This window comes from Natrix helvetica, assembly GCF_964273705.1.
Source record: "Natrix helvetica genome assembly, chromosome: 2".
Taxonomy (NCBI): Eukaryota; Metazoa; Chordata; class Lepidosauria; order Squamata; family Natricidae; genus Natrix; species Natrix helvetica.
In genome coordinates this window covers 128,418,469-128,441,566 of record NC_138552.1, presented here as the reverse complement: position 1 = coordinate 128,441,566, position 23,098 = coordinate 128,418,469, and the positions used below count along the sequence as shown (strand labels likewise).

At 41.4% G+C, this 23,098-nt stretch overlaps 2 protein-coding genes across 3 annotated transcripts in view; one reads left to right on the top strand and one right to left on the bottom strand.

Annotated features, from left to right (window-relative positions):
• The first annotated feature begins 1,318 nt into the window (after nt 1-1,318).
• Nucleotides 1,319-19,073, top strand: RAB1A (RAB1A, member RAS oncogene family). Its single transcript, XM_081940878.1, has 6 exons — nt 1,319-1,632; nt 15,441-15,513; nt 16,038-16,133; nt 17,043-17,138; nt 17,525-17,656; nt 18,097-19,073. Exons 1-6 carry the CDS (start codon nt 1,610-1,612, stop codon nt 18,292-18,294), a joined length of 618 nt encoding a protein of 205 aa, XP_081797004.1. The 5' UTR covers nt 1,319-1,609; the 3' UTR covers nt 18,295-19,073.
• CEP68 (centrosomal protein 68) overlaps nt 18,645-23,098 on the bottom strand; it is a gene marked incomplete at its 3' end in the record, with an annotated part of 27,413 nt that continues 22,959 nt past the window's right edge. For both annotated transcript variants that reach the window (XM_081940863.1, XM_081940861.1), the window contains exon 7: nt 18,645-22,472. In XM_081940863.1, the coding sequence (XP_081796989.1) occupies nt 22,469-22,472 (4 nt within the window). The remainder of the gene's footprint in view (nt 22,473-23,098) is intronic.

Below are 23,098 nucleotides of genomic sequence, written 5' to 3'. Positions count from 1 at the left end.
AACTTCTGGTCAGCTCTAGAATTGAACGGGGGGGGGGGGGGGCTTCCGGTTAAGACCTTTGTGGCTTCCGGTGTTTTCTTTTCTGTGGGGAATGGGTCCAAATGGCTCTATGAGTGTTTAAGATTGCCAACTCCTGCTCCAGATTCTTATAGCCTCCAGGCACTGGTACAGACACCCACAGCATCAATTAGGCAGCCCAGGGTGGAGGTGAAAAGTTTTATATCATCAGCATACTGATGATGTCTCATCCCAAACCATTGGATCACTTCACCCAGAGGCCTCATGTACATGATACATAAGAGAGAGAGAGAGCTAAGGCCTGGGGCACCCATCCTGATAGGAGGAGGAAAAGCAGCACAATTCAGTGCCCCCCACTTTTAAATATGAAGATGTATCATTTCTATATTATGAAAAGCACATTAGTTTCAACACGATACTTGAAAATGTTTTGGCAGAAAGGAATTGTGGAAGACTACATATTGTAAATAACTTTGCAATCATCTATTAATAATACACAAGGTGCAGAGTAAGCAAACTAATGGTATTTCACCAAGGGTTGAGGAAATGCTTATGGGGGTAGAGATTTTATAGTTAGCAACTTTTTTACATGTTAGCCCGGCATTGGATAACGGAATCTGTTATTTAAAGGCAAACAGCAGAGTACTAGCGGCATTAATCTGTAAGGGTTTACTTTGCGTCAGTGTAAGTTTTATAATCCATTCTAAATTGCGAAATAATAAGGCCTCTATCCACCTGTACAGAGTGCTTATCAGTCCCCACCTGGCGTGAAAAAAAAATCTGCTGGCAGCATTTACACAACGTTTTGAAGATTAATACTTTCCCTTTACAGCGTCGTTGGACTCGAAACTCGGTCCACGGGGCACTTTTTAAAAAAAAACCTGGGTTCTAATTGCTACGTCTAACCTCAGTTCAAATTCCAATTCCACGCGATCGCTCCGCCCACAAAACAGCTTGGCGTCGCTTTTCCCCTCCCTCCCCTTCGCTGCTGCCCCGCCTTCTCCCGATCCTGCCTTGGAGAAATCAAACGGCTCGCCCAAGCTGCCACGTTTCCCTGCTGACGTTGCCCGGCCGGCTGAATCTGTCAGCCAATCGGTTACCAAAATATCAAAGTTGAGTCAACCGGGAAACACGAAAGAAAGAGCTCCGATTACGCACGCGTCGACCCGCCTGTAGGTTTGCTGGGAAAGCGAGTTTTTTTGCGGACTCCGCTCCAAAGCAACCCGAAAGCTGTCTCGGGACTTGGGAACTCAATTCCCCAGCATTCCTTGCCAAGGATTCCCCACCGCCTTCTCAGCATCATGTAAGGCCCAGCCCTCCACCAAAGGCTTCTCCGTTTCCTGGTTCGGAGGTGGCAGCCATTTTGAGTTTTAGGTGCCAGAGCGGAGACGGCTGCAGTCGCCGCTTGTGTGGGGAGGGGTTGTCCCTATTGGAAGGAGACGCCGCTGTTGCCGGTGTTTTGTCTGTCACCTTTGGGTGTCTGGTTGGCTAGGCAGACCGACCGTCCCAGGAGCCGCCGGTGGTGGGTCTGACCGCCGCCTGCTCCGCGGAGAGAGCTCTTTCTCTACAGGCCGTGGGGGCCCCCGCTGACATGTCCAGTATGAATCCCGAATAGTGAGTACCTTTCTGGTGTGCGTGGGGGCAGAAGGGAGCGGCAAGGTTGAAGAAGGAGCGGGAGACGAGGATGACGGGCGGGATGACGGGATGGAGCAATTTCTCCTTGCCGAAGGAAAACAGGCGGCTCTGGGGCCAACAGTCTTCGGGAAAACGGGAGGCTGCCGTGGCTCTGGAGGGGTCTAGGATGGTTCCTTGTGCCCGCAGCAAGTAAACAGAACTGGTGGCTTTGGGCTTTAGGGTGTTTTCAAAAATGCATTCCAAGATTCTTTCCCCCTTTTGAAAGAGAGGGTTTGGCCCGAAACTTTTCTTTTTGTAAGGTGTAAATAATCATCTTAGCATTGAGGATGAGTCGAGGGTCCCAGCCCTTCCGATAGCTAAGCGAGTCCGTTCATTACTTGGTGTATTCTGTAGCTGGACAAGTGGGAATCTTGTAGGTCTTATTCTGTGTCTTAGTTGCTCTGGAAGAGCGACCCATATACTTTTCTAACCACGATTTAGGTAAGCAATCCGGGATCAAGATCATAACTTCCTGTTGTTAAAGCTTATCGTGGGGAAATGGTGTGCCAATTAAAAAAAACACGTGAGATAACTTTTGTTAATAGAAGTATCTTAGGTTAAGTGAAGGGGGAAAGTGTGGTTTCATCCAAGGAATTTAGGGAAATGTACACAGGTGGGGTTTTTTTTCATTTAGTTCTCCCAACTATGAGGGTGGATGTACTGGAAGATGATCCAAGGTCATTTACTAAATGATGATTGTGAGATTAGAACACCATAATATATCAAGTAGGCCTTGGTGTGGTGTGATTTTATTTTATTTTTCATTTAACCTGTTCAATTCACCTTGTCTTAAATCGGTGACCATTTAACATGCATGCATATGGTCTCCATTGGCTTATAGATTTCTTTAATAGGCTTTCTCTAATGGTTATTCTGTTCTCTTCTCTTTTTTTTGAAGTTTTTTATTGTTTTAATTAAACAAAAACACAAAAAAGAATCATCCTTCCTTACGTCTTATAGAAAGCGTGTTGATTGGTTACAAATAGTTTTTGTGTGTTTCTACCAAAATCATACATATACTTTCTTCATATTGAATAGTACATTTTACATCTGAAATCTTCATGTATTTTGCTATCAATGTACCACCATTCTCATTTAACTAAAATTATTTATTTATTCTGCTCTCTTTATATGTTGCACTTTTTTTTCTAGTTTGCTTAGGTGGGCAGCCTTGCCTTAAAAGCTGTATTTTTATTGGGTGCGGGATGACAGTGGGCTTTGGGGAAATTTCAGTTGCTTTCAGTTTTAACTATAATATGACTGCAATAGAGCTTAGTTCTCATCTGTTCCCCACAATTAATGGCAATTAATTGTACCATTGACGTTCAACAGTCACAGCCAGAGGCATTTCCAAGAAGTTATAAAGGGGGATTTAATGTTGACAGTTGCCTGTCCCTGTATATTACATTCTGTCTTTACCAGTATCCTCACCTTTATCTTTGCTGTAAAAAAATATTTACCTTTATCTCTAGCCATTTCTGTTCTTGTTCATGTATTAAACTTAAAATACAGCCTAACTCCGGACTTCTTTTCCCTCTTCATATGTATGTAGTTTGTTTCTCTCTATCCCTACTTTATCTTTACTTGTTATTTTCAGCTTGGCAGCATTGGTATTCAAAAGCACGACTCTTTGAATAATTTATATTGAAGGATAATTTGGTTGCACATGTTTGGAAAATAACTCATGTGAATTTACATATAATTAATTTTCCATAGTGCAACAGTAACAAAAATAGGGATATAGTATTCTGATTGTTGGTGGACTTAGTGTACAGCAACCAGAGTTAAGGCAGCTACAGTTTTGAGACCTTCTTAATGGAAGTCTAAATGAGTACTATCTGCAAAGTGTAAAAAGAATGACTTTGAGGAAATGGCCTCCTAATGTAAGAAAAACCAAAAATTTAAGCCAGGAATGACTTGCCTAAAATCCTATACTGTAATTTGTTCTGAACAGCTACTATCGGTGGAGTTTGTCTTCACAGTTTACTAATAAACTGACAAGAAGTTCTAATGTTGTATGTGGGGACATTTTTGTGACAATACAGTATTTGTCACAGAATGGAGGTGAGAAGATTTTATGAGATATTAAAAATTAACATTTGGTTCTTCTATACTGAGAACTGATTGCTTATGTATTAGCTTGCAAAGATGTCCATGTCCCCCCCCCCGCCCCCATTGCAAAATACATGGTATTCTCATTTAATTCTGTGGTATGTGAACATTCAGTAGTGCTACTTTACAATGGATAAAGTAATCTTTACCATTTGATTTCTTTGTAGCTGATTCACAGTTGCTGACCAGTTGCTATTGACTGATTATCATGGATGTTCATTTTAGCTGATGGTCATGTGTTTGACACATGATTCTTAGAATGCTTTTTGAGCTTAGGTTGATTTTGCAATGTTGCTGCATTGCAGTGAAACACTTCTAAGAAATGAAAAGAAGAAATATGGAAGCAACACCAAATGATTAATGATTTTTTTTTCTTATTAAGGACTTTTGATTGCTCAATAACTTTTCTCATCATCCACCCTCATCCTCTGATTTCTACAGCTTAAAGGCTGAGTATCATCAAATCTTGTTCTACTGTTTCCAGGCAACATTAGCAGTGACACTTTGGAACAGCAAGTCTAATTTTATCATGAGTTAAAGTTGCATGTGGTGAGAACTAGGGCCTGAAGATTAAGTGTGTTTGTTTTTAGCATCCAAAACAAATAATGTTTGATATATCTGTGTTGTTGCTTAACAAATTAAAACTGTAGTTTTTTTAATATAGGATTCTGTACATTTTAAACTCTGAAAATTTAATAATTTCCTGGAAATTCCCAAATGAAATATTGAGTAACATCAAAGGTTGATAGGACCCTAATCCATAAAAAATATAGGGGGCCTTTTCTTATCTATCGGATTGGAATCAGATAATGTTGGTATGACTGTGTTAGTTCTGAAGGATAGACCAAAGGTGATGACTGGTGGTACTTGTGTTGCTTCACTGGCTTTTTAGGATTCCATATTGCCCTCAGCATTTTGAATATGTATATGAAACTTTTGGGAAATACCTTTTACATGTTTGGACTAGGATATTGCTTTAAAATTATGAACATGAGAGATTGAGTTGAAACTGAAATTAAATTAAAATAGTGCATAGATACTATAAGTAGGAGAAGCTGATTTGTTTCTTCACTGGATTGCATTTCTTCATTGGATTGCATTCCTTCTGAAATATTACATATGATGATCCTGGATTCAGTGAACAGCAAGCAACCAAACCAAAGTTTTATAATTAAGTATTTTCAAATTTTAATGCTTCAGTTTAGTAGAAGAGCAGAACAGCATTTGGCTTAATGCTTCAGTTATTTACAGCACAGAAAAGTACTAAAATGCAGTTGTAATTATTAAAACAAACCTGTAGTTTACAACTGCAGCAACTTTTCAGTGATTTCCTTTAGTGCCAAGTTTTAATTAAAAATATTATCCATTTTATTTTACAGTAGAGAAGTAAAATGTAAGATATATATCTGTTTTGGATAGGTAAAGTGTTGAAAAGTGACCAATTCAAATAATTCTGTTAATAATGATGCATTTTAGCCAAGATATTTGCCTGACATAGCCTGGTTTTGGAAACTAAGTATAATTGGCTTGTCTGATTAGTACCTGGATTGGCAATTTACAAATACCAAGGATATAGGCAAGATTGGAAAATTGAAAAATCATCCTGGAAGAAGGCAATGCAAATTACTGTTGTATTGCTGCTAAAACAAATACAGTAGTGGAAGTTTGTAAACCTTTAGAATTATTCATAATCCTGAACTACTTGATTTACAATTTAACTGGAGTTTTATCTCACCTATTAATAGATAAAAAGAGCTTCTGGTTACACAAAACAATATACTGTGTCATGTCTTTATTGAACACTGACCCATGATTCTCTTAAGGGGTTACATTGAATTAGATCAGGCATGTTAAACCCACATCATCGTCACGGGATGTATCAGGACTTTTTTCCCCTTCGCTAAACTTGGGGTGGGCGTAGCCAGCACTTGATGTTTGACACCCCTGAGTTAGATGATCCAAATGATGATAATCACATGTAACTTTGAGAGGGGGGGGGGGGGCTTCTCTTAACACAGACAAGTTGATTGCTAGATTAAGTCTGCTTCTCAGGACACAATTAATGGAATTGAATCTTGGCCTAATCAGGTGAGATCTCTGAACTCTGAAAAGGATTATCATTGCTCAGGAAACTGTAAAGAACTAAGAAATCTTTTGTGAGCAGTTTGTTCTCCATCATGCCATGGTCAGACACAAAGTGTACAAATAGAGAAATATAATAACAGTGTTACCCTCTTCCCAGATGTAGTTATCAAAAAAGCCCCAAGAATTCCAAGAATAAAATATACAATACTCTGTGAGGTTGCAAGGATTTACACATCGTGTTGCATTGACTGATACGCCCTTCCAAGGAAAATACTAAAAAAGAGAAGATAGAAAACAAGAAGTCTCTGCTTTCCAGAAAGCACATTGCCACCTGTTTCAAGTTTGCCAAAGACCACATATTGCAGACTGGAACAATGTTGGATTGGTAGGCAAGACAAAAATGGAACTTTGTAGTGCTGATGAGAAATTAGAATTCTGTATTCTAACAAAATAATCTTAGTCCCATCAGTAAAACATAGCAATAAAAGTAGCATTGTTTGAAATCGTTTTGAAGCCTCCGGATCCAGATGGCTTGCAAATAATCAGGAAGCAATGGATTCTAATTTGGACCAATACATTCTAGAGAACATCAGTTTAGCCAGCCATGAGTTGAATGCAAGTGATGCAGTACATCAGTGGTCCTAAATGAACATCTACAGCAGAGTCACTAAAGTAGAAAAAGTTCACATTTTTGAATGGCCAAATCTAAGGCCTGAATTTAAATCTGTTGAAATGTTGTGATGTGACCTGAAGTAATCAGCATGTAAGATAGCTCCAAAATATTTGAGTTCAACCAGTCTGTAAAAAGAATAGGCTTCAAGTAGGATTGATCAATACATACAAAAGACCTTTGGATGAGGTATTTGCTGCTAAAGGAGATGGCACAATTAAGGTAATCTTCACATTATTTCTCCAACAAAAAGTGATTGTTAGCGCAACATATACAATGAAAAAAATGACAAAATACACTGTTTTTAAAGTTTATATATTGAGAATCCCTTTAATTAATAGAATTCAGATGAAACTCAGATCCACTGTAGGCTACACTATTAGGATTATAGTCACCAAGCATCTAAAATTTGATTATGTGACCACAGGGATACTGCACCAGTCGTATGAAAAACGGTCATAAGTCACTTTTTCAGTGCTGTTATAATTTTGAATAGTCACTACCATGTTTCCCTGAAAATAAGACAGGGTCTTATTATTTTTGAGATGCAGGAGGCGGCGAGCGGCTGCTGCGTTGCAATATTTTCAGGGGAGGGCTTATTTTGGGGGAAACGGAAATAAAAGTTGTAAGTTGAATACTACTAGTAATTTAACATGGCTGTGATTTGAATAAGGAGTCAGTGAAAAACCTTCTGTTATATAAAAAGAATTAGAATAGCATGAAAGGTTCAGAACATCTTGAAAAACATTACCTTGGACTGAGATACAGTTCCTGGCAGAAAATTATTGTAGTAATATAGGTACGAAACAACTAAGGCATTTATTCACCAATAAAACCACATGTAGTTCTTTCAGAAATATCTTCTCAGAAAACAAATGTTTTTTATCCACTCCACTCCTGTAAATGTTTGAGATTTTTCTATAAGAGTTACCTTGTAGTAAGATGGACAGCTATAAATTTTAAAAATAAATAAGTGTACATAGGAAGCTATAGCATTTAATTTGTATATGAAAAACATTTTTTCAACTTTGTCTTAGATTGTACATCTTATTCAGAAAATCAGTCTGATAAATGCCTTGTGCATTTGAAGAGTTAATTTCTTTTCTGGAATCAAGTTATTCTATTAAGATATTGATATGCAGGCTGTTAAAATACTAATCTGTAAACTGAGCCAGGCTGCAAGATGAAGAGCTAGACAACTTAATTGTTCTAAGGAAGTCTTGGTGTTGCAATAGATGTCCAAATTTTTATAAATTTTTCAACTTCAAAGTTTTAAACAACATACCCTTTTAGCACTGAAAAAATGAGAAATGATTTTATTTTAAAAATGCATCGCTAATATTTGTCAACTATTTTAATGTTTGTATTTATGATGGGATTTTTTAAAAGGTTATTTGCAGTCCAGAGTTAGTTGCTGACAAAGGGAGCTACAAGTTAGTATTGATTATCATAAGTGACCTGAATATTTCATTTAATATAATGCACTGGACATACATTACTTCCAGCATAATCAAAAGAGAGAGCACAGTACAGAATTCCATGTGAATCTTTTTCCTGCTCTCTTATCTTTATGAATCCAAAACCAATCCCACTGAGAACTTTAAACCTTGTATTAGAAAGGGTTTTCCCCAAAGTTGTAACGTGAATTATTTTCAGAGCTTTTCAGGCAGTTATAGAAACATGAAAGTCTTTGCATAGCTGATCCTATTCTTTCCATGTTTAGATGTCCCGCTCATAGTTCTTTACTGTGGCTGTTACACCAAAACCCATGAACATTTGTATACTTTAGTGATATTTGTATGATACCTTTGGTCTATCTATGGTGATAGGTAGTGATAGATGGGAACATATGAGTAAAAAGCAGAATATTGAACTAGCTGAATAGTGCCGAAGGGATTGGAAAAAGGCTCAGTAGTAAATATTGATGATTTGTAATTTGAATATTTTAACGTTCTATTTGGATTGAGAAAATCGTATAAAAGAATTTCATCTACTTGCTTCAAGTACTCTAAAATTAATTTTCCTGTGAGAGCATATAGTTATGGCAGATAAATTTAATGTTGTTCTGCAAGTTTGAAATCTCAGAATCACTAGCATTAAAACAGCTTAAATTTGAAGATACAAAATTGCTTCTGAGAATTATTTCATTAAACTTTATGTCAGAACTTTCCTTGTAGTGAAATGCAAAGATAAGGTAGTTCAATTTAAAGTCCTTGCACTATTGGTGACTTTTCTATTCAGATGCCAGGGCATCTGGAGAAGGGCCTTGAAGGATAATGATGTTAGGCTAATTGCATGCTTGAGTTATCACAAAAGACTTAAGAATTCTATTTGGAAACAAATGGAAGCCGGTGGAAGTTATGTAATACAGGCAGGATGTTTTCCAGTAGAGTGGAGGGAGGGGTCACAGCAGGGTTTAACACAGCCTGATTGGTCCATTTGACTGAGAGAAAACTTCTTAACCTTCGCCTTCTCCCGTTGGTTCCCAGTTTCCTCTCAGTCAAGGTCCAAGACACAGGTTTGGTTCCTAGTAGTAGAGTTTTAGTGGGTTTTATTAGTCAGTGTTAGTGTTGTTGGCACCTTGAATTTGGAGTTTTTTATTTAAAATTTTTTTCTAATGGTCCGCCTTGCAGGGCTGTTGTTCGACTGCCCTCAGGAGGCTGAGATAGTCAGTGGGGGGGGGCGCTTCCTCCCCCTCTCTTAAGGGATCGCTCCGGACTGATGCCTGGGGTCTCGGGTGTGCCGGGCGATCCTACGTGCTTTAATTTGTCTTCTTAAAACTTTCCGGTGAGGCTCGCAGCGCGCTGGGGCTTTTCGGCGCGAAAGCGGCTTTTCGGCTTCTAATTTGAACCGCTAGCTTCCCGGGCCGGTTACAGCCCACGGCAGCAGCGCGGAATCGTTTTTCTTGGTTTGGAAGGCTCCTAGGGGCTTAGGAGCTCAGCGGTGATTTAGAGAGTGTTTTGGGAAAGCGAGCTTGCAGCTGCAGGCATTGGCAATAAGGGCGAGGTGAGCGGCCATTTTTAGGCGCGCTTTTGAATGCACCGCCCAAAAGAAGCCGGCGGCCATTTTGAGTCACGTGTTTGGGGCTTGCAACACGGAGAGGCTGTGAAAAACGTGGCTGTGCTGTTTGCAACTTTACCGGAGGCCCGGAGCAGGCGATTCTCACCAGCTGAAGGGCAATTCCTACCAAAAACCTCGTTCTGGAGCACGTGAGTGGGGATGGCTGATAGAACTGAGTCCCAGCAGGCCGCGCCAGCTCAGGCAGGCGAAGATCAGGTTGAGCCCACTCCCCCAGTTAGGCCTCGGGTTTCTAGGCCTTCAGCTGAGGACAGGCCTTCGAGAGCTCTGCAAAGGGATGAGCTCAGGCGATCCAGGGCCATCGAGAAGGTCATTGAAAGGGCTGAGAAGAGACAGGCCAGGGATCCTAGGCCCAGATCCAGATCCCCACACGTGGCGGCTTCATGCCCTCCCCCACCGGTGGCTAGGGGGTTCAGCCCTTCCTCTTCCTCTTCCTCTGCTTCCCCATGCAGATCTGTTAGGAGTCAGGAGCGGGGGGCGCCTCGCTCTCCTTCTGCTTTCCCGGGGATTAGGGAAGAAGATAGGGGGGATCCATTGGAAGGTACCTCTGCAGGTCCAGTTAGGGGTAGGAGATCCAGCAGGGCCTATGTGGCACCAGACTATGATTCAGAAGGAGATGAGGAGGATCTCGAAAACCTCCCTGAGAATCTCAAAAGGCTTATTTCTGCAGCCATTTCTAGGGGCATTTCCCAAAGGGACAGACCTTACCACCACAGTCGAGTTACTCCCTTTAGTAGGTCCAGATCTAGGGCTTCTTCGCCTTCCCTCATGAGTGAGGTCTCCTCTAGGGGGGAGGCACGGAGGGACGATTGGGGGTTCTCTGAGGAGGAGGATGCGGCTCCTGAGCCGCCTCGCTCTTCCAATCTTTTCCTCCAGGCCATGTTCAAACCATTGCTTAAGAAGGCTAGGAGGACCACAAAGGTGGGCACGGGGGACCCCACGGTCCCACCGCCCACGGATCCGGACATGGTCATGTTCTCAGCGACGGCCACCAATAAGGAGGAGATTCCTGCCCCTCCTCTTTTCTTAGAGGTAGCTACTAGCCAATGGGCCCGTCCTTCTAACTTTTCCCCACCTGGCAGCAACGACCGTCGCGCCTACAACATGGAAAAGTCTTTTGTGCAGGCTATTCAGCTTCCAGTTATAGATCAGCCCATAGCAGCTTTAGTCTCCTCCTCTCCAGTAGTTTCGGGGGACGCGGCTGACAAACTTAAGGCAGAGGACAAGAGGGCGGAGCTCACTTTACGTAAAAATTTTAAAGCCTCAGCATGGGCGGTGCGGGCAGCGGCTGCTGCCTCGTACTTTAACCGTACTACGGTCATGTGGCTCCGCCGGCTCCAGGAGCGCACTCCGATCCAGGAGGAGCGCGCACACCAGGATTTGGCTAAAATAATGGCAGCGTGTCAGTATTCGGCTGATGCGACCCTAGACGCAGTTAGATTTGGTTCAAGTGCTTTGGCCACCTCTGTGGCCTCTCGTAGACTTTTGTGGCTCAGGAACTGGCAGATGGACTATAAAGCCAAGTGGGACCTAGTAGCTGCCCCTTTTGAGGGTCCAAATTTGTTCGGGGCTTCCTTAGACCCGATTTTGGTGGAAAACAAAGATAAAAAGAAAGTTATGCCTACATCCACCAAGAAGGCGGAGTCCCGTAGTCATCCCTATCGCAGGCCCCAGTTCAAGTCTTATGACAGGGATCAGGACCAGCGATACCAACCATACAGGCAGGACAGGTCATTTCATAGACAGAGTTTTCAGGACCGTTCTAGATATCAACCGCAGTCCAAGCGGCCCTTTCGTGGGGGGGGCGGCCGCCCCTTCCGCAGAGGGAAATGACTCGAACCCGAGTCATCCCATCGGAGGCCGCCTGGCGCTGTATGCGGACGAGTGGGATCGGATCACGTCAGACGGTTGGGTCAGGGCGACCGTTCGCCACGGCCTAAGGTTAGAATTCCTCTCCAAACCCCCAAGTTTTTTCAAAGTTTTTCCCCCGGCTCGGGACCCGAAGCGGCGTCGTCTCATGGACCTCGCGGTCGCCCATCTTCTAGAAATCAGGGCAGTGGAGGTCGTTCCGGAGCCGGAGAGGGGTCTGGGCTACTACTCCCATCTGTTCGTAGTTCCAAAATCCTCGGGGGGTTGGAGGGCAATCCTCAACCTGAAACGCCTAAACCGCTACCTAGTATACAGGCGGTTCAAGATGGCGTCCCTGAAATCCATTCTGCAGGGCATTCGGAAGGGGGATTACATGGCCTCAGTAGATTTGACGGAGGCCTACCTCCACGTCCCCATCCTTCAGTCTCACCGGTGTTATCTCAGGTTCTCTCACCGGGGCAGGCATTACCAGTACCGGGCTCTCCCGTTTGGTCTGGCCTCAGCTCCGCGGACGTTCACCAAGGTCCTGGCAGCACTGGCGGCTTACCTGCGTTCCATTCCGGTGAGACTTCAGTGCTACTTGGACGACGTCCTCGTTCAGGCAGGGTCCCTCCCCAGGGCCAAGTCGGATCTTCGGCTGACGATCCGTTGGCTTCAGGCGTTGGGGTTTTCAGTGAACTTTCCCAAGAGCCACCTGTCCCCATCCAGGCAGATTCTACACCTAGGGACAGTGATAGACTCCGAGTCAGGGAGGGTCCGTCTGTCTCCAGAGCGCTTGTCCAGCCTTCGCCAGCTGGTCTCCTCTGTACAAAAAAGACGGTCTGTTTCCATCCTGACCTTGTCTCAACTTCTGGGGAAGATGGTCTCTTGCATAGGGATAGTGCCCTGGGCCCGGCTCCACCTGCGACCTCTCCAGTGGGCCTTGATCCCGGTCCAGAGAAGGATGATGAGCAACTCCTTGCGTCCAGTTCCTCTACCGGTGGAGGTGAGACTCTCGTTTCGGTGGTGGTTGTCCCCAGCACTGCAACAGGGGGCTTGTTTTTGGGAGCCCGAGAGAGTCACAGTGACGACGGATGCCAGCCTCTTCGGCTGGGGGGCCGTGATGGACTCCGACATGACCCAGGGACGTTGGTCTGCCTCGGATCTCCGCCACAACATCAATTGGCTGGAGCTAAAAGCCGCGCGGCTTGCCCTAAGGACTTTTCGTCATCACCTGCGGGGGCGCCATGTCCTCCTGCTTACGGACAATGTGGCGACGAAGGCCCATGTCAATCGCCAGGGGGGCACCCACTCACGTTCTCTCTGGCGAGAGGCGCAGTCGTTGGGCTTGTGGGCGGAGAGACACTTGGCCTCCATAGTGGCGGAGCACATCTCAGGAGTGTCCAATCTTCAGGCGGATTGGCTGAGTCGCACAACCCTAGACGATGGCGAGTGGCAACTGGGCCCGGAGTTGTTTCGGAAGATATGCAGCAGGTTCGGCACACCTCGGGTGGATCTGTTCGCCTCCCCCGACAACGCTCAGCTGCCCCGGTTCTTTACCCGGTTCCAGTCTCCGTCGGCGGAAGGAGCGGATGCTCTCAGGAGCCGATGGCCCCCGGGTCTCCTTTATGCCTTTCCTCCCCTTCCCCTCGTTCCCCGTACGATAGGGAAGATAGTCACAGAGAGGGCTCTCGTTATTCTGTTAGCACCATACTGGCCGAGGAGACCCTGGTTCGCGGACCTGGTCCAGCTGTCGGTAGCAGACCCCTGGAGGATTCCCCCGGGGGAGGTCGTTCTGAGTCAGGGGGCTTTGCATCACCCAGGGCCTCAGTGGCTCCATCTGACCGCCTGGCTCTTGAACGGAGGATCCTGAGGGGGCAGAGACTTTCGTCAGGAGTCATAGCCACCTTAGAGGCGTCTAGGAGGCCGTCCACGGTTAGAATTTACAATGCCACATGGAAAGCGTTTGCGAAGTGGTGCATTCCTTTGGGGTTGGATCCTTCTAGGGCTACCGTCCCAAACGTGTTGGAGTTCCTCCAGAAGGGGTTGGAGGATGGCTTGTCGCATAATACGCTCCGGCGTCAAGTGGCGGCTTTGGCCACCATTCTGGGGGGGGAGGGTTCCCCCGTCCTTTCCCGGTCTCCACTGATTAAGCGTTTTCTGAAGGGGGCGGCTAACATCCGTCCGCCTCCGGTTCATAGGTTTCCAACCTGGGATCTGACCCTGGTTCTCCAGGCTCTGACGAGCTCCCCGTTCGAACCACTTAGGACGGTACACATGCGTCTGCTTACCCTTAAGGTGGCGTTTTTAGTGGCCATTACATCGGCCAGGCGCATTTCAGAGTTGGGGGCCCTTTCTTCACGCAGTGACCTGTGTGTAATACACCAGGACAGGGTGGTCCTTCGCTTGGATCCTTCGTTCATTCCGAAGGTGAATTCACAGTTTCACAGGGCCCAGGAGGTCGTGCTCCCGAATTTTTGTCCCAATCCCTCGAGAGAGCGGGAGTTGGTGTGGCATAAGCTGGACGTTCGCCGGGCTGTTCGCATTTACCTAAAGCGAACTGAGGGCATTAGGAGGACGGAAGCGTTATTTGTTTCCTTTCGTCCAGGCTCGTTAGGATGTAAGGTGTCTTCTTCCACCATCGGACGATGGATTAGGTTGGCCATAGTTGAGGCTTACGGGGCTTCTGGGAAGACTCCCCCATCGGGGATCACTGCGCACTCCACCCGCAGTGCGGCTACTTCGGCGGCTTGGGCCACCAGGGCACCTTCCGAAGATATTTGTAGGGCGGCGGCCTGGGCTTCCCCCACACCTTTTATTAGGCACTATCGTTTGGATACTTTTGCCTCGGCTGAGGCATCCTTTGGCCGGAGGGTCCTTCAGAGGGTGGTGGCCGATTCTTCACCTGGGACCCAGTCGGCCCGCCCGGGGACGTAGCGTGGGTATGTCCCTGCTGTGACCCCTCCCTCCACTCTACTGGAAAAAGAACGTTGGTCTTACCTGAACGTTTTTTTCTGGAGTAGTGGAGGGAGGGGTCACATTTCCCGCCCTAGTTAGTTAGTTAGACAGGGTCCGGGAGGTGTAGAATCGGGGGGCCCCGGGGGGGCTTGTTCTTGTTTGTGTTTGACTTGCAGTTGTTGGCCGTGACATCGCGGAAACTGGGAACCAACGGGAGAAGGCGAAGGTTAAGAAGTTTTCTCTCAGTCAAATGGACCAATCAGGCTGTGTTAAACCCTGCTGTGACCCCTCCCTCCACTACTCCAGAAAAAAACGTTCAGGTAAGACCAACGTTCTTTCTGTCTGGTCTCAAGTCAGCAATCTGGGAGCTTTATCTTAGAACAATTTAAGTTCTACACTGGTTCAAAATAAGTGCTGTGTATACTGCAATTTGTTGCCAAACTGTTTATGACGATGATAATACTGCTAATACCAATTTTAAGAGAAGGAAACAAGGAATAAGAATAGATTTACAATAACAGTAGGCTGATTTGTTTGCCTCTTTGCTGCTAAGTGTATTGTTTAAAGAATTCCACATATGAGCTGATTATAAAAAGTAGATGTGGAATGGATTTTATTAAAGATTGTTTCTTTCCAGATCCCTTATTCAAGGCAGATTGCAAAAGAGTCCAGCAAAGACTGGAGGAGCAGTTATTTCTTGCCACCAGAATTCTCTATCAGAAAGTACCAATTATTATACTGACTAATTGATCTAGAAAGATAACAAAACTGAAGAGCTGTAACTGTTTTATTATTTTCTAATTTTCATCACAATTTAGTTTCCACATAATTTAATTTAAATTTGGGTTTCAGTATAAAATCCATTTATATAATTCCTAGCATAACTTGACAGGAAAAAAATTGTCAGTTTCAATAAAGATAAAACAAAATAATATATAAATAAATAGCTTTAATCCATCATAATATTGTATGTATAATTGTAGTTTTCTGTTTGCAGTGATTATTTATTCAAGCTACTCCTTATTGGAGATTCTGGTGTGGGAAAATCTTGCCTGCTACTTCGGTTTGCAGTAAGTTGTCTTGCGTTCTCATATTTGGATTAATAACAACAAATAGTATTAATATCTAGGTGTTTTAGCCTCCATAATGTTTATATTTGCTAAGCATTTGTAAAATACTTAGCAACCTGTGGTCATGTGATCATGCTTTAATGCCTTTTTTGCCTATTTCTGGCAAAACACCCATTGGGGAAGCTGGATTTGTTTAATAACCACTGTACAAGTTGTCATAAAATCAGGCCTGATTCAATTTACAATCACAACAACTTACAACAGAAATCCCAGTTCCAATTGTGATCATAATTCAAGGACTACCTGTATCATCAACTAATGGCAGTCATTTAATGTTCACTGAATCTTCCCATCATCTGAGCAATCTCAAGTAGAAGCTGTCCATTTTTTTTCCTAGCAAATTTATCCACCATGGCTACTTAATCAAGTATTTGTTTATTCTGAGACAGGTTTTTCCTTTCTGTGGTGGTGATATTTTGGAATACAGTATTACTAATGATTCTAAAAATGTTTCCTCTTCCTAGGATGACACATACACAGAAAGCTATATCAGCACAATTGGGGTGGACTTCAAAATCAGAACTATAGAGTTAGATGGCAAAACTATCAAGCTTCAGATAGTAAGTATTATCCCTTGGTAAATCTCGAAAGATGCTCTATCTAGGGTATTGTAAACTTCATAGGGCAATTATGCCATTAGAAAATCTGCATTGTGGCTATTCCAAACTCTGTCAAGCGGCAGCAAATGTGAATTGGTCTATATGTTAAGCGTATATAACAAGTGTTGCTCTGTATTTTGTAGCTTGAAGGTACTTTGTGGCAAACTTACCAAAACACTCCTATTGACTGAGGGTATATCCAGGATAGGCCTGAACAAAAAAATTCCATTTGTTGAAAAATGAAACTTGGATCCAACAGAGCCGCCTCCTTGGAGGTAGTAATGCAGAATTCAAAATGTGGACGGCTAAACTAGCTGCCTTTTCAAAAATGAAAATTGTGTGGAATGCTTGCCTTGAATCATCAGAATTAGATTTCTATTTAAAAGTTTTAAAAGGTGGCAAGAAATGACCTTTACCTGTGCTTTCCAGTAATGCCATGACCTTAACATTAAATCCCCAACAGTATTTTATAGTTAATTTCAGTGAAATTGATTCGGCTTCATTGCTTCGGGTATTTTATTTCATCTGATCTTTGGTAGGTATTTCAGTATAGTTAGTTGACTAGTAGTATTACCAAAGTTTTTTAATCTGTCCGTTAAGAACCCTGATGGTGCAGTGGTTAGAATGCAGTATTGTAGGCTAATTTTGTTGACTGCCAATTACCAGCAGTTTGACAGTTGAGTCTCACCAGCTCAAGGTCGACTCAGCCTTCCATCCTTCCGAGGTTGGTAAAATGTCGAGGGCAGTATGCTGATTCTGTAGACCGAGTAGAGAGGCTGTAAAACACTCTGAGGAGGTATATAAGTCTTATTGCTATCAAATCAGAATGGGTGCAGTCTTTTAAGCACTGTTCAACTTTTTTTTTCATAGTGGGATACAGCAGGACAAGAGAGATTTCGAACAATTACTTCTAGTTACTACAGAGGAGCTCATGGCATCATAGTTGTGTATGATGTTACAGATCAGGTAAGTATTTGTTAGTTGGACATTTGAAGGACTTGAATGTCAGAGAAGTGCGACTTTGTATATAGCAATTAGGCGAAGAGATTATTGAATTCAGTGGTGACTGTACATCCTCTCACTTTTGAGTCTTAGTTCACCACCCCCATCTCTGATGCTTCCACAAATTATTTTTAACTTTATGGTATTTTTTGCATAAAAGAAGAGTCTTGAGGCACAGAGAAATCTTCCTTAATTCAAGCCAGAAATTCCTGATTTGTAAAGCAAAATGCAAAGGAGAGAGATGGCCACTATTGGGATTATATTTAAAATGTAATGTGATTTGTCTTAGAATCCAAAAGCACTATATTAAATGGCTGAGGTTAGATTTAATATATTGTTTTATTTTTTAGGAGTCATTCAATAATGTAAAACAGTGGCTTCAAGAAATAGATCGTTACGCCAGTGAAAATGTTAACAAGTTGTTGGTAGGAAACAAGTGTGATCTGACTACAAAAAAAGTCGTAGATTATACAACAGCAAAGGTATGCCTATCTTTTAAACAACTTTAATCTTCAAAAACAAAAGTATTGTTGAATATATTGCAATATTTATAAACGGGTGTGTGTGTATAGTGCTGAGAATGAGTGTGGTATAGTGGTTAAGATATTTAATTAAGCACGGGAAGCCCACATTCAAGTCTGTATTTACTAGTGGAACTTCACTGGTTGAATTTGGGGTAGTCACTATTTCTTAGCCTAGCTTCTTGACAAAGTTGTCAGCATAAACTTGGAAGATGAAGACTGAATATCTCACCCTGAATTTCTGAAGGCTATATGAAAAGCAAACTAATAATAGTTAAATCTAAGTGAGGTTGTATAAAAGTGATTTTAATGCTTCTTCTTCATAATTAGCTAAATAGAGAGCATTATATTCTTTTCCAAATCTGGATAATAGAACTAATAGTGATGTCTTTATTCTACAGGAATTTGCAGATTCTCTTGGGATTCCATTTTTGGAAACCAGTGCAAAAAATGCAACCAATGTAGAACAATCTTTCATGACCATGGCTGCTGAGATCAAAAAACGAATGGGTCCTGGAGCGACAGCAGGTGGTGCAGAGAAATCCAATGTTAAAATTCAAAGCACTCCAGTCAAGCAGTCCAGCGGAGGTTGCTGTTAAAACTTTCCTTCCCAGCTCTTTCTCAACAATGAATTTGAAATCTGAACCCAACTGAAAAATGCCTGAATTGTACTGTATGTAGCTGCACTACAACAGAATATTATCGTCTCCACAAAGGTCAGAGATTGTAACTGGTCAATGCTGACTTTTTTATTCCCCAATCTCAATAAAGCTAACTTCATTTTCAGAAATGTGTTAAACCTCTTGTGTGCTGGTTTATAAATGCGTGTAATATTTGTTACTTTTTCTTACACCGGATTGTTTCCTGTGGTTGACTAAATTTTGAACATTATTTTATTCTGATCATATTGGCACATTTAGATGTTGGGTTTAGGCTTCTGAAGATGAAGTTTAGTCTTTTTTTTTGTATTCCACAGCACAATTGTGGCTGTCACTTTTCCATGCACAAAGTTCATAAGGCATTCTGTATAAAATCTAATTTACTAGTTCCATGTAGAGCTCTAAGGAAATGGAAAGAAAACACACTACCTAGGATCAGCACTAAATAATAGTGTGCAGCCAAAGCAGGTTTGGACTCTTGAGCAGCACCTCCCTTGGCAACCCCCTTTTGAAATAGCAGGGCATTTCACTAAGGGGAGGGGGATTGCCATTCAAAAGGAAGTTGCAATCCCATAATAGTTCTTTGGATCGCAGATGCTGATTTTTCTTTATACTCTGCATATAATTTGTGACTGCAGATTCTTGTAATTTGTTGCACAAAATGTAACAAACTGAAGAAATGTTTAATAAATATTGTACTTATTTGAAGTTATATCAAACTGTATGGTGATAAGTATTGTCTTAATTCTTATGAATAAGGGGAAAGGCATTGTGCCCCCAGTGAACCTTTTGTGTGCGGTATTGGCACTTTAAAATCACTTCCTTATAGACTATACCTGCCCAGCCCAGCAAATGACTAGCAAATATGGCCTACATGACAAAGTGTCGTGTGTTTCTGGCATGTGCGCTGTACTTGGAACACAATTTACACCATTGTTTATAGAACCATAATCACTCTAGATGTACCATCTCTCTTTCCCTTTGCATCCTAATTGTGTTTGAATCTATTTCTGAATGGTTCCATTTAGAAATTACTTGTCTCTTGCTCTGTCATAGAAAAGGAAACAGTATTTTTCCTAAAGTATGAATGACTTCAAGCTAACAAGGTGATGTTAACTCTAATGATATGTTATGTCTTTTCTAAATAATGTTACTTCCATTCTCTCACAATCAATACTGTTGACTTTAATAAAATTTTGTGCAATTTATTGGTCGGCTTGGTTATGCACTAAGGCACAAGAAAGCTACAGTGGGGAAAAAAAGCATAGTAATAAGGCAGCTGACCAAATGACAAATAATACATTTGTGCAGGGAGAAAACATTTAAAATACATATGTGAATTTGAGCAAAAATGTGGCTTGGTTATTGCTTCAGTGACCATATATATAACTTTTGTATAAAGAAACTAATCCATTAGTGCCTGATATCTGAGTTTTAAAGTTACCAACTTGATAAAAGAATATCTTAGTTACAAAATAATTTGAAAGAGTCATTGACACTTTTTGTAAGCAAACACTCAGATGTGGTTGAGAGGCAAATGTATTAGCAAATATTTGAGAAAATTTCATCTCGCTATGGGATAGACATTAATGATCTGCAACTGGAACACACAATACCTTAATTCTTCATAGTACTGTTGTTAGAAGATTGAAATTATTGAATTTCTGAATTTGCTCTTTAACTTCAACAATAAAGTGTACTTCAGAATGAGAAATGTTTAATCAGTTGATTCATAATATGCTTTTAGTATTGTGTCAATTCATAAATGTATTCTAGAAGAAAATCGGCTACAATATTTAAATGATGATTTGGGGTCATTCTGAAAGTGCTGAAGATCTTGGCAATAATAAACACTAAATGTTATTAACTGAGCACACTTTTTAAAAAAAAATAAAGTGTACTGTTCTGACCTTCAGATGACGCTTAGAATACTAATGAATATATATTTCAATACTTTTGTTTGCTAGACTATATCCGTGTTTCTTTTAAAACAGTAACTTGTCAACATTGTGAACAAAGTGACTATACTTTTTTCCCCAATTTATGTGTCAGTTCTAGCTGTATGTTGTTTTTAAATCTGGGAAGCAGTCTACAAAAGGCAAAAGATTTGGGAAAGAGTAAATCTGATTTGTAAATGTCTGAAAATATTTAAGTTCTAGGTTTTCATGTTTTGTGGAGTAAGTTTTCACGACCTCTTGGCCCTAATATGAGCAAATTATGAGGCCACACCTAAATTCCATTGTTTTGGTCTTCTAGAGTCTCCTTTCAACTATTACAGCTAAACACTGCCATTTAGAAGATGGAAACAAATATAAATCCAAAAACAAACATACAAGTATATATTTAAAATGGCTAAAATCCAGCCTGTGAGATGTGTTTTCCTAACCCTGTTTTTCTGTCTCACCTGCCTTGGCTATCACTACCACAGAACTGTAAAAATTCAATCTAAACTATATAGGAAATCAATTTCGGCTTTTGAACAGTCCTACATGTTGAAATGCCACCGTTGCAACTAGAACAGTAACTTAGTGCCTTAGATTATATCAGTCACTAGCAATTTCCTAAAATGCATTAATTCAAAGTAAATTTTGTGGAAAAGCCAATTTATGCTGCAGTATCTATGTCATGCAGATACTACTTTATAGCAACGCCAACAGTGCAGCACAACACTTAGCAGCATGCAAAGGTATCTTGTAGGCTATTTGCACATCATGCTAGGCTAAAATATGAATCAGTATGTATGCAGACTACTAGATTAATTTAGTAGTAATTTTGCTCAGGTTTACCTGTATGAACAAGACTAAGAGATCTGATACTATGTAGTCACTTTGTGGTGAGGTGGGTAGCAAACAAATTTAATAAATATTTTTTTCGCCTACCCCTTTAAAAAAATTAATTTCTTGTTTCCTGTGGAAAAGAAGGTTGAACAGTTTAGGAAGGAGACATTATCTTTAATCTATCAACTGCTCTTGGTTTGGCTTGGAAATTTCAGTTTCAAAAGTTGGGTTTTAATTATAAATATGGTAAGCATTCTTATTATTAGCCAATCGTAAAGAATAGGAAGTTTTATCTCTGAGCACACAGAATTCTTTTTTTAAGCTCTAATATGGATTCTGGATTATGGGAAATTAGGAGCTAGCATCCTTAACTACAAGGTTTATGGAGGCAGCAAAAAAGGTATATGCAAGTCTACTCATGCTACAATATTGAACTGAGATTTTCTGTTACAAGCGGAGTCTTGTATTCTATAATGAAAACATAGAACCAACCTTCATCCAGGAACTAACAACTAAAATATTTATCAATTGCACAGAAACGTTCTATTACAATCTGGTGGTTGATAAGTAAAGGTGAACAGTGCCTGAAGTTTTGAAAAAAAATATAATTACTTTAGCATGAATCCTGCACAAATAATACCATGCTAGTCATGTAATTGCAGCTTTAACAGTCAATTATTCAACTAATACTGAAATCACTTGACTCCAGTGCATGTTTTAAAATAATAAAGTTGCTTTATTTGAAATGTAGCTTCCATATAATTTGTCACATGAGATAAACTGAAGACTTACAATTATTCACTGAAAAAAATACAGAACAATAGGGCTATACATTTTTTTATTATTATTATTTGGAAGCACTTTGGATCTCCCATATAAAAGTATTTTGGCTGTTTTATACAACTGCCTCTATTTTGTTTCATGCAGCAACACAAACCTGAAAATGAAGGGTTGCTGCTTTAAGAAGTCCATTAATGATCTGACTTTCAAACCAACTGCAACTTTTTTTTGAGGCTCAAGTGGAATTTGTGTCTCACATAAGCACTTCTAAATAATTTGTGAAGTACACAGAGCTCTGGCAAATAGATATCCAAATTAGAAATGCATCATTAAACCTTCTGTCACTCCAACATCAGAAGTTTCCCTTCCACACTGTTCTTTTAACACTTTGTTGCCAGATACAAAGCCTGCTATACCTTCTAAACTTGGAAACCAAGCTTGATGTCACTGCAGCACTTCAAAACTTTGAAGGAAAAGTTCTTGTTTCTTGGAATAGGGAGCCTCCTTCATACTATTTATAAATGTAGTTAGTTCATTCTTCCACATCAATAGAAGTTTTATCTGAAATAAAATCATAAAACAGCTATTCTATTTCTATTCTCACGTTTTGAATAGAAATTACCGAGCATCACATAACAACTATATTATCCGAAATGGAGCATATTATTCAAATTAGGCTTATACCCCAAAAGCACCAAAAATTGAAATGCAGCGTTTTTAAAGTAATAAGGGTAGTCCTGGATTTACAACCATTTGTTTAGTGACCGTTTGAAGTTACAATGGCACTGAAAAAAGTGAAACGACCATTTCTCGCGCACTCGTTGCAACAGCCCCATAGTCACATGATCAAAATTTGGACACCTGGCAACTGGGAGAGCCAGTTTGGTCTAGTAGTTAAGGCACAGGCTAGAAAGCAGAAGATTGAGTTCTAGTCCCGTTTTAGCCATGAAAGCCAACTAGGTGACTTTGGGCCAGTCTCTCAGTCCAACTCATCTCACAGGATTGTTGTGGAGAAAATAGGAGAATGAGGAGGTGTTGGCTATATTTGCTGCCTTGAGTTATGTCTAAAAATAATAAAGGCAAAATACAAACAAACAAACTGGCATTTTTTATGAAACTGCAGCGTATTGGGGGTCATGTGATCTCCTTTTGTGAACTTCTGACAACGTCAATGAAGAAGTCAGATT